The 15,161-nt window shown below is 39.6% G+C and overlaps 1 protein-coding gene across 1 annotated transcript in view; it reads left to right on the forward strand.

Moving 5' to 3' along the window:
• Window positions 1–4,070, forward strand: part of LOC145401328 (uncharacterized) — a 39,225-nt gene extending 35,155 nt beyond the window's left edge. Inside the window, exon 11 of the mRNA XM_080273653.1 lies at window positions 3,936–4,070. Coding sequence (XP_080129779.1) covers window positions 3,936–3,951 — 16 coding nt within the window. The 3' untranslated portion in view covers window positions 3,952–4,070. The remainder of the gene's footprint in view (window positions 1–3,935) is intronic.
• Window positions 4,071–15,161: the final 11,091 nt, after the last annotated feature.

Genomic DNA, 15,161 nt, shown 5'->3' on the forward strand with positions numbered 1-15,161 from the left:
GTGTGTGTGTGTGTGTGTGTACCTAATTGTATTATACAGGATCTGATCTAAGCTCGTGTTGTCCCATATCATTTCTACAAATATTTATTATCCAATCTAGATTTAAACACATGGATGCTCTCTGCTCACACTACCTATCCCTCTAAATTATTCCAATTGTCAGTAGTTCTGTTTGGAAAACTAAATTTCTGTACATCTCTGAAGCATTGACTTTTCTTCGCCTGAATTCACGTCCTCTTGTTCTTTCATCATCATTCACGAAGGGGTCCTCTCTGTTCACACATTTTATTCTTCTTACTCCTCTAATCATTGCAGTCAAAGCTCCCTTCTCACTTCTGTCTCTCTCAGGGTTGGCAATTTCAGCTTTTCCACTCTCTCCTCATAAGACAACTCCCTCAAGCATGGTGTCAGTTTTGTAGCTATCCTTTGTATTCTTTCTAGCTTATTGGTGTGCTTTTTCAAGTGTCATGACCATATCTCATCATACATCATCACTGAAGCCTGTGTTGCCCCATGAGGAGCATAGGAGACCGAGGCTAGGCAAGTTGGTCGTGGCATTTAGGATGAGATTGACCAGCCTCACTCATCCCTGTGTGGCAGTATATGTGCAGTAAACCCCCCAACCATCCCTTGGATGTAAACCTACACAGGCTCAATCCATCTGGAGCACCTTACCCACTAAACCACCAGGCTTCATAGTTTGGTTATATGTTTAGCACTCAGTGTAGTAAATGGTTTCCTGGCATACAGGAAACCATTTGGCCTGTCGCTTAGTGTAGAGTCACCTGTAGACAGAAGGAATAGGAAAGAAAGACAGAAGAGGAATGATGGAAAGAAGGAAGGAAGAGAGGAAAGGGCAAGCACCCAAGAGCAGCACTGCATCAAGTGAGTGAGTAGTGAGTGCCCCCATCAACCATTACCATGTTGATAATTACTAACACTAATAGTTCGCACGTGTGTTTAGGTGTGACAAGGGAGAGAAATAATAATGCAACTGCATGATTGTTTTTTGCACATTCTCTATCTGGCATAACATGGTATAGGTTAAAGTTATACATACACAATAACTGATAAATTATTACTGTCATCTTACCAGTGCCACATATTATAGCACAGTTTTGTATCATACTGCACAGTTATGGTAATGTGTTTTGTCTGGGAGGGAGAAGGTGGTGGTGATCATGGTGGTGGTTAGAGGTGTGGCTTCCACCTGCCTGGCCCTCAGTAGCAAACTACCATCCACGCTTGTCCACTCACATGGCCAATCAGTAACCCTGGCTTCGACTTTCCTCTGCCAGGAGTGGGGGGGGGCTCAGAAAACTTGGATCATGGGTGTACTTCAACATTGTCTGTTTTGTATCAAGAGAGTTAAACTGGTTTGAGATACAGTTGATAAAATAGTGTTTTGTGCAACATGGAAAAGGAAGGAAATCCTGTTGTTGCAGCTTATGCATGAATTGCCTGTCTGTTGTCTTTTTTACACAAATGGACACACTACTGTTCCTTTCATCCTAGTTTGTAACAGGTACCTTTACCATCAAAAGCAAATTAAGATCCTGTTGGTCAGTCTGTCTGTCTGTTTGCATGCATGCATATTTGATTACAGCGCAGAAAGTTAATGGACAGATCGTGATAAAAATGCAGGATATTTATATGAACCTAAGAATGAAATTTCAGTACTGTATAAGATTTTTTTGAAAAATGTGAGTTGACAGTGACACATTGAAGCTTGGTACAGTGGTACCTACTGGTTACTCTTCAGTGAGTGTTAAACTAGTTTTATGTATTGCAAGAAACTTTATCATGCATGGTTCATTTATTACATGTGATGGCCCTGCAGGAGCCTTTGCTTCCATGTGGTTGATGGGTCTGCTTAGCTGAAGAGACTGGGGTTGGTCAACAACAACAACTGGATAGGAGAGAAAGATTGTTGCCCATATATATCCTCATACTGTACTGAGTGGGTAAAAAAGGAGAGGATGGTGTGGACCAGGGATCCTCCAGCTCTAAATATCCCTTACATTGGATTCGACAACTTACTGTGGTCAGATAAAGAAAGAAAAGCTACAACAGTTGTAGAGAAAATAATGCAGAAGAACCACTACAGTTGTGGAGAATATATTGTACCATGTAAAGTATTACTGTACCACAGTAGAAAAATCGACCAAAAACGAAAGATCTCATAACTACATTTTGTATTTGCTGAATATTCCTCGTATTGAGAAAGGAACTTACTTTATAGCATATGTGACACACTGCTGTACTTAACTCTAAATTCAAATGGCTGAATGTTTACACACTAACTCAGTACTTTAGGAAAAGGAAATGTTAGAAGATAGGACAGAAAAATTTAGCATATATTGTAGTATAAAATTTCTGATGTAAGGCAGCTTGACATCTGGAAGTCTAGATGGGTTGTCATCTATGATATGCAATTCTTTAGGGTACATTAGTGGATACATGAATGAATTCTTGGCCCATTTCACTGGACACTCTTTTGACAGTTTGTGTTTTTTATTGCTCTTTTTTGTGTTTGTGAACCCTACCAACCCTATTAATTGGCAGGAAATAGAGTTTCAGTGATGATAATGATGACTAAAGCAAGGTCCAGTCATTGAAAGATGATTTCATGAGAATGATAGGAACCTGCTAAGGTAGAAAGCCCATTTCCTTTTGTGTGTGTGTGTGTGTGTGTGTGTGTGTGTGTGTGTGTGTGTGTGTGTGTGGATGGGTGGGTGGGTGGTGTCAAACTCTGGGCATAGGCTTCACAACCTGCTCCCAAGGTCCAGTAGTCCTACTACATACCATATACCTCTACATGTCACCACTTCAGCGCTAACACCCACCATCCATATTGAACACATGCTAGGGCTGTCTCATACAGGACTGGTGTACTGGTATTAGCTGTGGTATTTTTACGACATGTCAACCGGTCTTCTGGTAGATCAGTAAAGTCTGTTTTTTATTAAATTCAAATCCATAAACTGTTCTCTGCCCCAGCAGAGATTTGAACCTGGGTCCAGTAAGACTGCAGACCACCTCTCTACTGACTGAGATTTGCGTTACTGTTGAGGTTCTTTATAACACTGAAATTTATTTTTTTCCCAATAAAAATCAGATTTAAAGTCTATCTGTCTGTCTGTCGCCAGATGTCACAATCCCGGAGAGGGTGGCCATTTATCTTTGAGTTAGTTGTTTTACAGTGAGGGGCACTAACCCTCCATCAGCCCACTTTTTTGACATGTAGGGGACATGTATGGGTTGGTTATATGGTCACCACCCAATGTTGTAAATGGTTTCCTGACTTACAGGAAACCATTAGGCTTATCAATGAATGTAATGCCGCCTGAAAAGGAAAGAAGAGTGATAAAAATGAGCAGGAAAGATGCGAGAAATAGGAAGAGATGAGGGTTGATGCAGAGAAAAAATGATAAACGTGGAGGAAAAAGTAGGCAGCACTGCATCAAGTGAGTGTGTGATGGTTGTCACCACCTACCACCAGAATAATGATACAGGTTACCAAGTGAACATCCTGAGTACTCCATTTTATTTTAAATCATTGCTGATTTAAAGTAACATGGAGTATTTAGGAAGTGCACTTGGTAACCTGTGTCATTACTTAAGTTTCATTAACAGCTGAAACTAGGAAACAGGTATTTGTATTTGTGTGTTTATACAGTTCCTGTGCCCCAGTACTTGTACAGTATATATTGTCTGATAGGAACCTATTACTCAGACACAAGAGTTTTTTATTTTTTTTTTTATTTTTTTTTTATTTTTTTTTTTTTACATAAATCCTTTTTCCTCCTCAGAGTTTAGAAGTCAGCCTGCACCATGAAGCCCTAACTAATTATTAATTTTCTTTCTTAGAGATAATGCTCCCCATATCATAAGTTGAATGGAATAAGAAATAATTTATATTCCATTTTTTGCAGGTTCTCCCATCACTGACAGTGGGAGGGGTAAAAAACTGATAAGACCTCATCAGAAGTAACTGTGTGTTGTGCTGTATTTCTTTTACTGTTTTTGGATGGAGCTGAATGTGATATTGTATATTTAGCCACGAGTAAATTGGGTATAATATTTTGAATTTTGTGTATACTGCATTCTAGTGAAAAATTGTGTTAAACTTAGGTAAATATCATATGAAACCTAAATGATATGTTATATTGTATATACTGTACTTAGATTTTTATGATATTTTTAGAGAAGTTGTGTATATATTATATATATATATATATATACATATGATATATAGATAAGTAGATACTGTATATACAGTAGTGTGATTATATACTGCATATCATATGCCATTCCTTATCTCAGGTCAGTTATTTATTACATGGTACAGTGACTTAGAAAGAATAATTATAGTTGCCTAGTCAACCTCCATAAGGTACAGTTTAGTGAGGTACAGTGTAGTGAGGTACAGTGAACTGTCTTCAGTCCATGGATCATTAATCCAGGATTTCCCAGAAATGAACCATTTTTACTTCATCATTACTCTCAGCTCACAGCTAAGAAAAATTAATAACTTGACCTTCTACTTACTGTAATGTATAATATGCTGTCATAGAGTGCCATCCAGCTGTTGCCAACACCTCCCTTACTAAATGTTTTAAAATGTCAAAATAATATTTACCTTGTCTGGTAGTACCACCTCTTAACTCTAAGCTCAGCTTTTTTTACGTTATTAGTTTTTCATTCTCGTAAATCACTTTGTTTCATTATCGTCATCATCATCATAATCATCATCATCATCATCATCATCATCATCATCATCATCATCATCGTTATGGTCATCATTATCACCACTACCACCTCTACCCCAAACTGTAATCCTCTTAAAGGCACAAAAACACACTAATCATCATTAGATATAAGAAATAGTTAATGAACAAGAATATAATGGTAATAAGTGGAATTTTAACTCACCCCTAACCCCTCGACGGCTGTGGCTAGGCTTCAGAGCCATCACAGGTCACTCCCTGTATTCATCAGAGGCAGGTATTTTGAATGTCATTAGGGAATAATTGAAGGTCAGGGAGCTATTGTGCTTTGCAAAATATGTTGGTTACCGTGCAAAATGGCTTTGGGTAGAGGTCAATAGTGCCATGTAGAACACATATCATGCAGACAGAACCTGCATTAAAGGAGGATCTACTCTAATACTGTATACAGCTTTCAGTCAAAGCCCAAAATTCCAAAATGCATGAGATCAAATTTTTAAAAGGGTATTGTAAGATAGATACCTACAAAGAGACACTGCATGTTGTATTGAGACAACAAAAGGTGTAAGGGATGTGTGCCGACAGGTCTCTTACTTTCATAATTTCTCATTCCCTGTTTCTGGATCTCACATCACCCAATCCTTCTTTAGGAAAGTAGACCATAACAATAATGAGCATTTTTGTTCTCCCTCCACCATCGTCTTATCCCACTTTGTTTTGATCCAGAGATAAAGCAGCTGTCTTTACCACACAGAAGGCAAGCATCCTTTTTTTTTTTTTTTTTTTTTTTTTTTTTTTTTTCCACTAATTACTTCATTGTTGGGGATTTTGGGTATTTGGATTTGGGTATTTAAACCTTGTGTAATGTACCAGTATGTATGCTGTAGTACCAGTAAGACCAGTATATGACTGTGTTCATCAGTGTACACCAGGTGATGCACAAAGTTAGTGAATTCTGTATTTAATTTATGCCTTATATTATTAGCAAGAAATTTTTGTTTATGTGCAACTTAATACAAATAATCATTCATAAATCACTAAGTGTTTGTGGTCCAGGCTTGCCAGATTATGGATAGGTCTCTGAACCATAAACACGTAAAGTCAGGTCTCATTCTACAGTTGTTCGGTATGTGATAAATCTATAGAACGAGTTAAAAGTTATCCCCAGTTTTGGACTAACGATATAGAAATTTGCTTATTCAATAATTGGTGGCCATATACTGTACAGTACGTCAATCCTGTGCATACACGGTGCCTCCCATGCAAGCAGACGGTCAGATATTTGAGCGAAGATGGCCACCCGGTGTTTACATTCGCTGTGATCGTTTCCCTTTCATTCCCTTTCGTGCTTGCCAGTGCTGTTGCCAGATAAGTGGAGTTGGAGTAATAACTTCATGTGTGTGAAATACTGAAACTTGTAACTTGGGAATCATTTCAGGCAAGGATGCTACCCCTGGTGGAAAGCATAGTGTTACTGATGGCAAGCCTAAAAGCATTCGTTTTTTAGATTTTAGATTACATGGTCATGGGCCCCCTTCCTATCCCCATCAGACCTATGTACCATATATTTGTATGTGATTGGTTTTCGCTTGACACAATCTCATCGTATAGCAAGACGTGACTGTACTTGTGGTTTGTTGCCAAGCAGTGTACTGCAAGCAAGTTGCACAGAAGGTGTTTGGTATGTTATATTGTACTGGTAATTCCTGTTCTTGAGTAAAATGTCTTCATCTGGAATGTAGGTAGTGTAGCATAGTTAACTGTATTTTACCTCTTCATCCAGTCTGGAAGTCCTCCTTTGTTACCCATTATCTTAATATAATCATGTTGTAGTAACAAGAGTAGCGTATAGTAGAAGATGTCATAGCATAGAAAAGAGATTGATTCTGATCATGTCGCACTGTCACAATAAGAGGTACATCAACCAGAATGAAGGTGTCATATTTGCAGTGCAAGAATATGATGAAATAGGCATCATTGTAATGAAGGAGTTAAGATAGCAATCACAATATCAGTGAGGAGATATGTAATTGTACTGTGCAAGATGGTATTCCATCCATGACATTGTCTTGTTACGTTGTGTTTCATCTGAGATGTTATTCTATCCAAGGTTTCATTTAATCTAAGATAGTTGGTCCAAAGATACTGTTCTATCCAAAATATTATTCCGCCCAAGGTATCTTTCAGTCCAAGATACTGTATTCCGTCCCAGATATTATTCCATCCAATATATGATTTCATTCAGGATATTCCATTTGAGATATTATTTCATCCAGGATACAAGGCAAGAGAGCCAGCACTCATTTTTGGTCTACCCTGAGCATTTACTTTTAACAGCCATGACATTTCACATCATCATTTAGCAATTCAGGATTTGTAAAAGAATGCTATACACACTATTCCATCATCTTACTTGGACATTGAAAATATATGGGTATACTTTAGTACTTTCTGCTCTTTTCATTATGTTTTGCACACAGAATGTGTAGAGCCATGTAAGTTTACTATCTATCTTACCATCCACTCACTCGATGTACTGTAGTGCTGCTCTCGGGTGTCTGCCATTTCCTCTCCTCCCTCCATTACTTCCTTCCTCTGCTGTCTTTCTTTACTTCATTCTTTCCATGTCCTTCTGCCTACGGGAGACTTTACACTCCCTTTTATGTCTTTCTAACCTTCATTCTTTCCTCTTCCTTCTGCCTGTGGGTGACTCAACATTGAGTGACAAGCTGAATGGTTTCCTGTACACCAAGAAACCATTTACCATGCTGGGTGGTAACCATATAACCAAATTATGGTGCCTGGTGGTTTAGTGGGTAATTACGGCACTCCAATCGGCTTGAACTGGTGAAGGTTTATATCCAAGGAGTGGTTGGGGTTATTGTTCACATAATGCCACTCAGGGATGAGTGAGGCTGGTCACTCTCATCTTAAATGTCAAGACCAACTTGCCTAGCCCTGGGCTCCTATGCTCCTTATGGGGCAACGTAGGATTGGATGATGGATGGATGGACTCACTTGTCTATCCATAGCCAGATGCCTTAATCCTGTAAAGAGTGGCCATAAACAAATTGCCTCAGAATCACCCTGTCCCCTGCCATTTCACTGCCCTCACCCCAACTCACACCTCTGTTACTCTCATATACCTCTTCTTGAAATATATAATTGCTGTATTTATGGAATGCCAACATGTACCTTCCCCACATGTAACTAGGAAGCAAGATGAGGATCATGATGTTGATATTGAGACTGTCAAGCAAATGATTTTCATGCATCTATAGTACCTTATATGATAGGTGTCAGCTTTGATGGAGCTCATTTTTTAGACATTTACACCCAGCTGCTGCTTCCATTGGTCTCGTGTAGAAATATAAAATAAATTATACAAGTAATGTAATGTACCCGTAGCTGCTGTGGAAAATGATAAAATGTTTACATAATTATGCACACGTTTGGTGCTTGCCTGTCTCCTTTGTGTTACATAATTTGCCTAGCTAGTCACCTGTTCTTGGTTCTACTCATCTCACTCTGTCTGTCTATCTATTGCCAGACGCCTTAATCCCGTAAGGGGTGGCCACAAACAAATCGCCTCCATATCACCCTCTCCCCTGCATTTCACTGCCCTACTTCCAGCTCACACCCCACTCTCTCATATACCTCTCCACTCCATCCCTCCATCTCATCCTTGGCCTCCCCCTCCCTCTCCCCTCCTCCACCTCACTCACATACACTCTCATTGTCAGTCTGTCACTCTCCATCCTCTCCATATGGCCAAACCACCTCAGTGTGTTTCTCCTAACACTTCCTATCACATCCACATCCACACCACAATGCTCATTCACATCCTCATTTGTCAGTCTGTCTCTCCATGTGACTCCACATGCTCCTCTCAAATAACTCATTTCCACTGCTCTCACTCTTCTGTCCCTCCAACAAGGTCTCACTTTTGACAAATACCGTACAATAATCCCCCAATTGTCTGACACTGCTTTAACCAACAAACATCATTATCCAAAAATGCATAAAGTCTGGCTGAATTAGAGCTATATCCATTTTTTACAACATTAACCGACACCGTTCAGGGAAGCTAAATACAAAATTTCAAACCACCCAGGCACCACCAACGATGTCCATCAAAACAAAGCCCAGCCTGCTTGCTTTGCCGCAGTCATACTCAGTAAACCATCCGATGCAGGTGCATGCCAAGTTTGTCATGGAGTCTGTGCCCTTTGTTGCTACACCAGAGCTCTTGCAGGGGTTTATGTTGCGTGCCTTTGTGCTTGCACATGTGTACATGGCTCCCTTTCTTACAATATGCACGAGGGATGGTCTGTCCATCGAGAAGAAACCGGAGATAATCAGGCAGTTTTCATGATTACACACTGTGGCATCTCCGTTATGCCACTGACCATACAGGAATAATCAAAATCTTAAAACAGTACTACAGTATGGCAAGCACAATATAGTGTAACTGTATACCGGTCTCCCTCATTTTCAACAGATTCTGTTGGTAACATTTCTAAGATACTGTCGATACATAAAGCCCACTGATACAGATTTTTCAGTGGTTATGTTTATATAATCATTATATCATTTTTATGTAGCCACTCATATTTTAACTTGAATTTTAATTAAAATGTTTTCTCTGTACATGCCATTCCACCATAGGCCTGTTTCATTCTCCATAAATACTTGTTATGCTACAGGCACTAAGAATATACAGTAATTATTTATTTTATTATTTATTAAATGCGAGAGAGATCCATAGATAGAAATGAGTAGAGCCGAATGGAGACAACTAGCAGCGTACAAACAGTAACAAAGAAGATAGGCTGGCACCATCTGGTGTATATTTCCGTAAACATTTTATTATTTTCCACAGAAGGACCTAAAGACACTAAGAATATTTTGTTATTAAAAGAGAAACTGAGATATGCAAGTTCAATGGAAATGAGTGGAACCAAAATCAGTCACCTAGCTACATACATACAGTTACAAAGAAGACAGCCTGACACCACGTGTCACATGTTTGTGTAAGCATTTTAATATTATCCATAGAAGGAGCTACAGGCTTGAAAAATATTTTGTTACTTATTAAAAGTGAGAGTGAGATGCGTAACTTAAGTGGAAATAGTAGAACTAAATGTAGTCAACTAGCTATACATGAAAAGAAAGAAGGGCAGGCTGGCACTGCCTAGTGCATATTTACATAATCATTTTATATTTTTCCACGGAAGGAGCAAGAGACACTAAGTATACTGTATTTTGTTATTTATTAAAAGTGAACGTGAGATGCATTAGTTAGGTGGAAATGAGTAAAACCAAAAGCAGTCAACTAGCAGTGTACATACAGTGACAAAGTAGACAGGCTGGCACTGATTGGTGCATGTTTATGTAAACATTTTATTATTTTCCACAGAGGAAGCTACAGACACTTAGAATGTACGGTAATCCCTCGATTATCTGACGTAATGAGCCAAAGGCACGTCCAGGTAATGGCTTCGTTTGGATAATGGACTTCTCCCCTGACCCCCCTTTAAACATAACCTAACTTTGAAAACCTGCGTGAAAGGCCACTACACTACAGTACATCGTACAACACTTGTTCCTGTTGTTTAACATTACTCTGTCGGGTCAAGCAGACCAATAAACCACTGACAAACAATTACTATGGTCAAGCAAACCCATCAACCACAGACAAGCACTTCAGGGCCATACTTGGCAGTGACATGAAAACATGAAAAAAACAGCTACACAAGAAGAATGCAGTGGTGGCACAAAAAATGTAAAATGGAATAAAATCAGTAAAATTGAATAAAATCATGTTACAGTACTGTACAGTAAGCTAGAATAAAATCAACGTCAACACTCACGATTCAGCCATTCTGCATCAGTCTTAACTAGGATCTCCCGCTTCTCCAGAGTCAGCACTACCCTCTTCCTTTTCCCTGGTGAAGGGGCCATCATCACCCACCGTAGGAAGAGGCATGCAAGGAATAGCAAGGCCTGAAGCAGGCAGGAAACAACTGCAAAAACTACATGTGCTGCCACAACTGTTCGAGAGGAGCTGTTTACTACACAGTTGTCATACAGGAACTGAGACCAAGCGAGAGGGTCTTTAGCAGAGACTGGGTAAACTAATAAGCCAGATACGGCGGCGCCACTAGGCTATTCACGCCCATCTGGACGGAAATTTTTCACACGACCATAATTTCCCTCCGGACACGAGCATTTTGTCCAGATATGAAAAAATGTACAAATAATGATTTCAAATAGCCACATCACAGCATCCAGGTAATGGCCGTCTGGATAATCAAGAGATTACTGTACCGTGTTCTTATTTATTAAAAGTGAACAGAATGCATATATGGAAATGGGTAGAGGCAAAAACAGGTGACTGGCGGTTGACAAGAGATGCTGCCAGTGCCTGGCTTGGAAATAATAAATAGTTCCCCGTTAAAAAAATAAAAATAAAAAAAATGTCTTTAGTCAAAACTTATAAAAAAAAAATCTCATCAATAACAAGGGAGTACTGTACTGTATTTTACCATACTGTATTGAAAGTCTTTCAGTTATTGCATCACCACATGTCTATTATATCTGCATGAATTACTGTAGTAACATTACTTTATATTATACTGTAGTATAAATTTTTATCAGGAAAACTATTTGGGGTTACCTTTTTCTATGTTCAGAGAGGTATACAACACAGTACCGTACTGTATAGGGTTTTTGTAGGTTTTACACCGTCTGCAGAGGGGCTGGGGGGGATAGTACAGCATCGTAAAAAAAAAAAAAAAAAAATCCATCATGGCCCTGGCTGAATTATGATGGATGATTGGGAGGGGTGGGATTATGTATTAATATTCTTAGTGACTGTAACTGAACAAGCATTCACTGCAAATAAGAGAGGCCTATGGTAAAATATGTATAAAGGAAACACATTTGTAATAATTTAAATTACATTAACATCGCACATGAGTAGTTGCGTAAGAATTATACAGTACTCGTATAACGAATACATAAAGGTGGCCATCAGAAAATTGGCATCAACAGGTTTTGCGTATTGACAAGGAAACCTGTTTAGGGTTTTATAGGGGTTATACCCCCTGTAGGGGGTTTGGGGGGGTAGTACAGTACAGTCACTACTTGTTATACGATGGGGTTATATCAGGTCATACCTTAACATATAACGAGTTTATCGTTAATTGGGAGATTGAAATACATTCTAAAAGGGGGGTTACGTTAACTCGACTTCCCAAAGTCACCTACCCAAGACAAACAATAATGATAACCCACCTTAATCACTTCCTGTGTCAGTCCAAGTCGTCTCCAAGACCAAAACAAACATTATCACACCAGTACAGGCAACATCACTCACGTACAGTAAATCGTTGCAACAACACAACGACCACACTTGCATAACACTGGCCTGGTGCTACATGATGTGTAGGCCTACTGTAGCACGATGCTTGGCTGAGAGGTGACGAAAGCTGGGGGGCACACTTGAACGAGTGGAAACAACAGGGCTTTGAAGGGGTGGCAGGACCACAACTGAACCAAAACAATGCTCTGCACGCTGAGACTGCCATTTTGCCTGAGACAAGCGACGGTCGCCTTGCGTTTGCCTGGCGCTTTGTACAAAATTTTCCGAGGGCAATATCGTTATAGTGGGAAATTCATCATAAATCGGATTTTGGGGTAGAACTTTTCTGTTATCGTTGTAGTGAATTATCATATACCGGAGCAATTTATAATGAGTAGTGACTGTACGTCATTATCCGAAAATACTGTATACATTATCCAGCAGAGCCTTGGCTGCATTATGATGAATAACCAGGGGATTAGCAGATATTCACACCAATTTTCTTACATTTTGCCACATTGATGCCATGTCATAGTTCAGAGGTATATGGTTATTGTCTGAAATTTGTAAACCAAACAGAGTTTCGATAAGAAATGAATATCAGGATTTCTTTGTTGTATCCTGTTTTTGCATGGTATGTACCCAACCGGACTCCATGGTAACTAGCATGAGTATGTATAGACTTTATGTTCGGTATGGATATGACAGGACATGTTGGTATGCATCAGGGGTCAGTTTTAAGTCCTTTATTGTGTATCATGATGCTTGAAGCTCTCTTGCTTGACTTCAAAACTGGACTCCCAAGTGAGGGGTTGTATGCTGATGATTTGTGTTGATTGCAGAGAATGAGGTGGCAGCAGAGGAAGGATTTAGGAAGTGGAGAGAGAGGAAGGGGTACAGTACTGTACAAGGGTTTGAGAGTAAACTTAGATGAAACAGAAGTGATGATACCTAGGGCAGGAAGCAGTATTGTCAGAGGAAAAGGATTGTGGTCATGCAAAGTCTTCCACAAGGGTGTGAGAAGTAACTCCACTTTTTGCACAGTTTGTGGTGAGTGCGTGAGATGTAGTGGTGTTAGAGGTAGACAGCAAATTATTCCTGATGTGTGTGTGTGTGTGTGTGTGTGTGTGTGTGTGTATGCACACATAGGAGAGCACACAGAAGCAGAGAGATGGGAAAGGATTAATCTTGCTGGTAAGTCTGGAGTGTGTGGAAGAGCTTTCTTATTTGGGAAATGTGTGGGCTGGAGCTAACTCAGGAGCAGGGATAAGGAGTGGTTGGAAGAAGTTCAGGGAAGGTTCTCCTCCATGCTTAGTGGTCCTTGTATGCAGCATGAATGAGGAGGCTTGGACAATGAAGGAGGGGGATATTCATAGACTCTAGCATATAGAGATAGTGAGATGGTGTGGTGCATCCATGAATGTCAGGCCTGGAGGATAGAATTACAAATGATGAGTTAGGAAAAAGGGTGGGACCTGAATGTATTAGTGCTTGGATGACATGGGGTAGATTGAGATGATTTGGGGATGTCAAGAGGATGGAAAATGGTAGCTGGGTGCAAAGGATGAGAGGTATGAATGTTGAGACAGGAGTTGCAAGAGGCAGACCCAGAAAGACCTGGGATGAGGTCATAGAGTGTGACCTCAGGAATAAGAGACTGAATAGTGAGGATCAGGGATTACACAGCATGGAGAACCACCATAAGGTGGTCAAGGTTGATGCATTCAAACATGTAGGAGTCTTATAAACAAACTAATGAAAAAAAAAATGTTATAAAATAGCTGCATAAACCAGAAGTTGTTCATTAGCAAGAGATTTTGTAAAACATCTGGCTTTATGATATTCCTTCTTCAATAAGCTACATGTGCACCAAGTAACCAAAGAACATAACTGCACTCTACCTCTGTTTGTCATTGATTAAAATAAATTGGGCTGTTCGTTAGTGTGTGTGCATGTGGTGTTTTATTGTATGTGCAGTGCTGTATGTAGGATTCAGTGTGGGCTGGAAAAAATGTTGTATGCTGATAATGTATGTGACTGTGTATGGAAAATATTGTAGACATGCAAGGATATAGAATGTATTTCTTCATTGTTGAGTATAGCACTTATAGTGTGCTAATTTGTGAAGTGGTAATACTGTATCTGCAAAAATTGACCCATAAGTGGCTGTCAGACTAAGAGATAGTCAATACTGTGTATCATCACTATCATCCTCAGTCCACAGTACATCCACTTTAGGACTAGATATCAGAACTAGGAGGGGTGTGCCATATTATACTGCACTGCACTGGCTTTCACAAGTTGGCAGTGGGACAGTTCTGAAAAGGAGAGCATCTTTCTCGCAGTCAGTGGTTGGACTCCGTGATTCCAAGGCACTGTGCCACCTGTCATAATGATTTATAAGACTTCATGTTTGTATGTTATTTTTAAGCAGCATGCAACTGTGTGTAGAGTATACAGATTGTTTTTTTAATCAGATAATGAAAAATAAATGTTTGCCTATCAGTTTAAGAATAAATCTTTGCTGAAGCAAGAACTGAATGCATTTTTACCTTGAATATATAGCTGCCATGAACTTCCATTAATTTTCCTTTATTTTAGGTGTAATTTCATAGAACGTTAGTGATAATAAATGTAATTGTAATAATTATGTGTGGGTTTTAGTGGTAGGTGGGGGCGCTTACCATCCACTCACTCAGTGTAGTGCTGCTCTCAGGTGTCTGCCTTTTCCTCTCCTCCATCCTTCTTTCCATCCATCCTCTTCTGTCTTTCTTCCCATCATTCTTTCCTCATCCTTCTGCCTGTGGGCAACTTTACACTTTCTGTCTTTCTTTCCTTCATTCCTTCCTCTTCCTTCTGCCTGTGGGTGACTGTACAGTACACTGAGTGACAAGCCAAATGGTTTCCTGTACACCTGGAAACCATTTACTATGGTGGGTGGTAACCATATAGCCAAATTTTGGCGCCTGGTGGTTTAGTGGGTAATTACGGCACTCCAATCAGATTGAGCCAGTGAAGGTTTATATCCAAGGGATGGTTGGGGTTTATTGCTCACGTAATGCCAC

Source organism: Coenobita brevimanus, chromosome 55 (genome assembly GCF_032717465.1).
Source record: "Coenobita brevimanus isolate Jiangsu-jjx chromosome 55, ASM3271746v2, whole genome shotgun sequence".
Taxonomy (NCBI): Eukaryota; Metazoa; Arthropoda; class Malacostraca; order Decapoda; family Coenobitidae; genus Coenobita; species Coenobita brevimanus.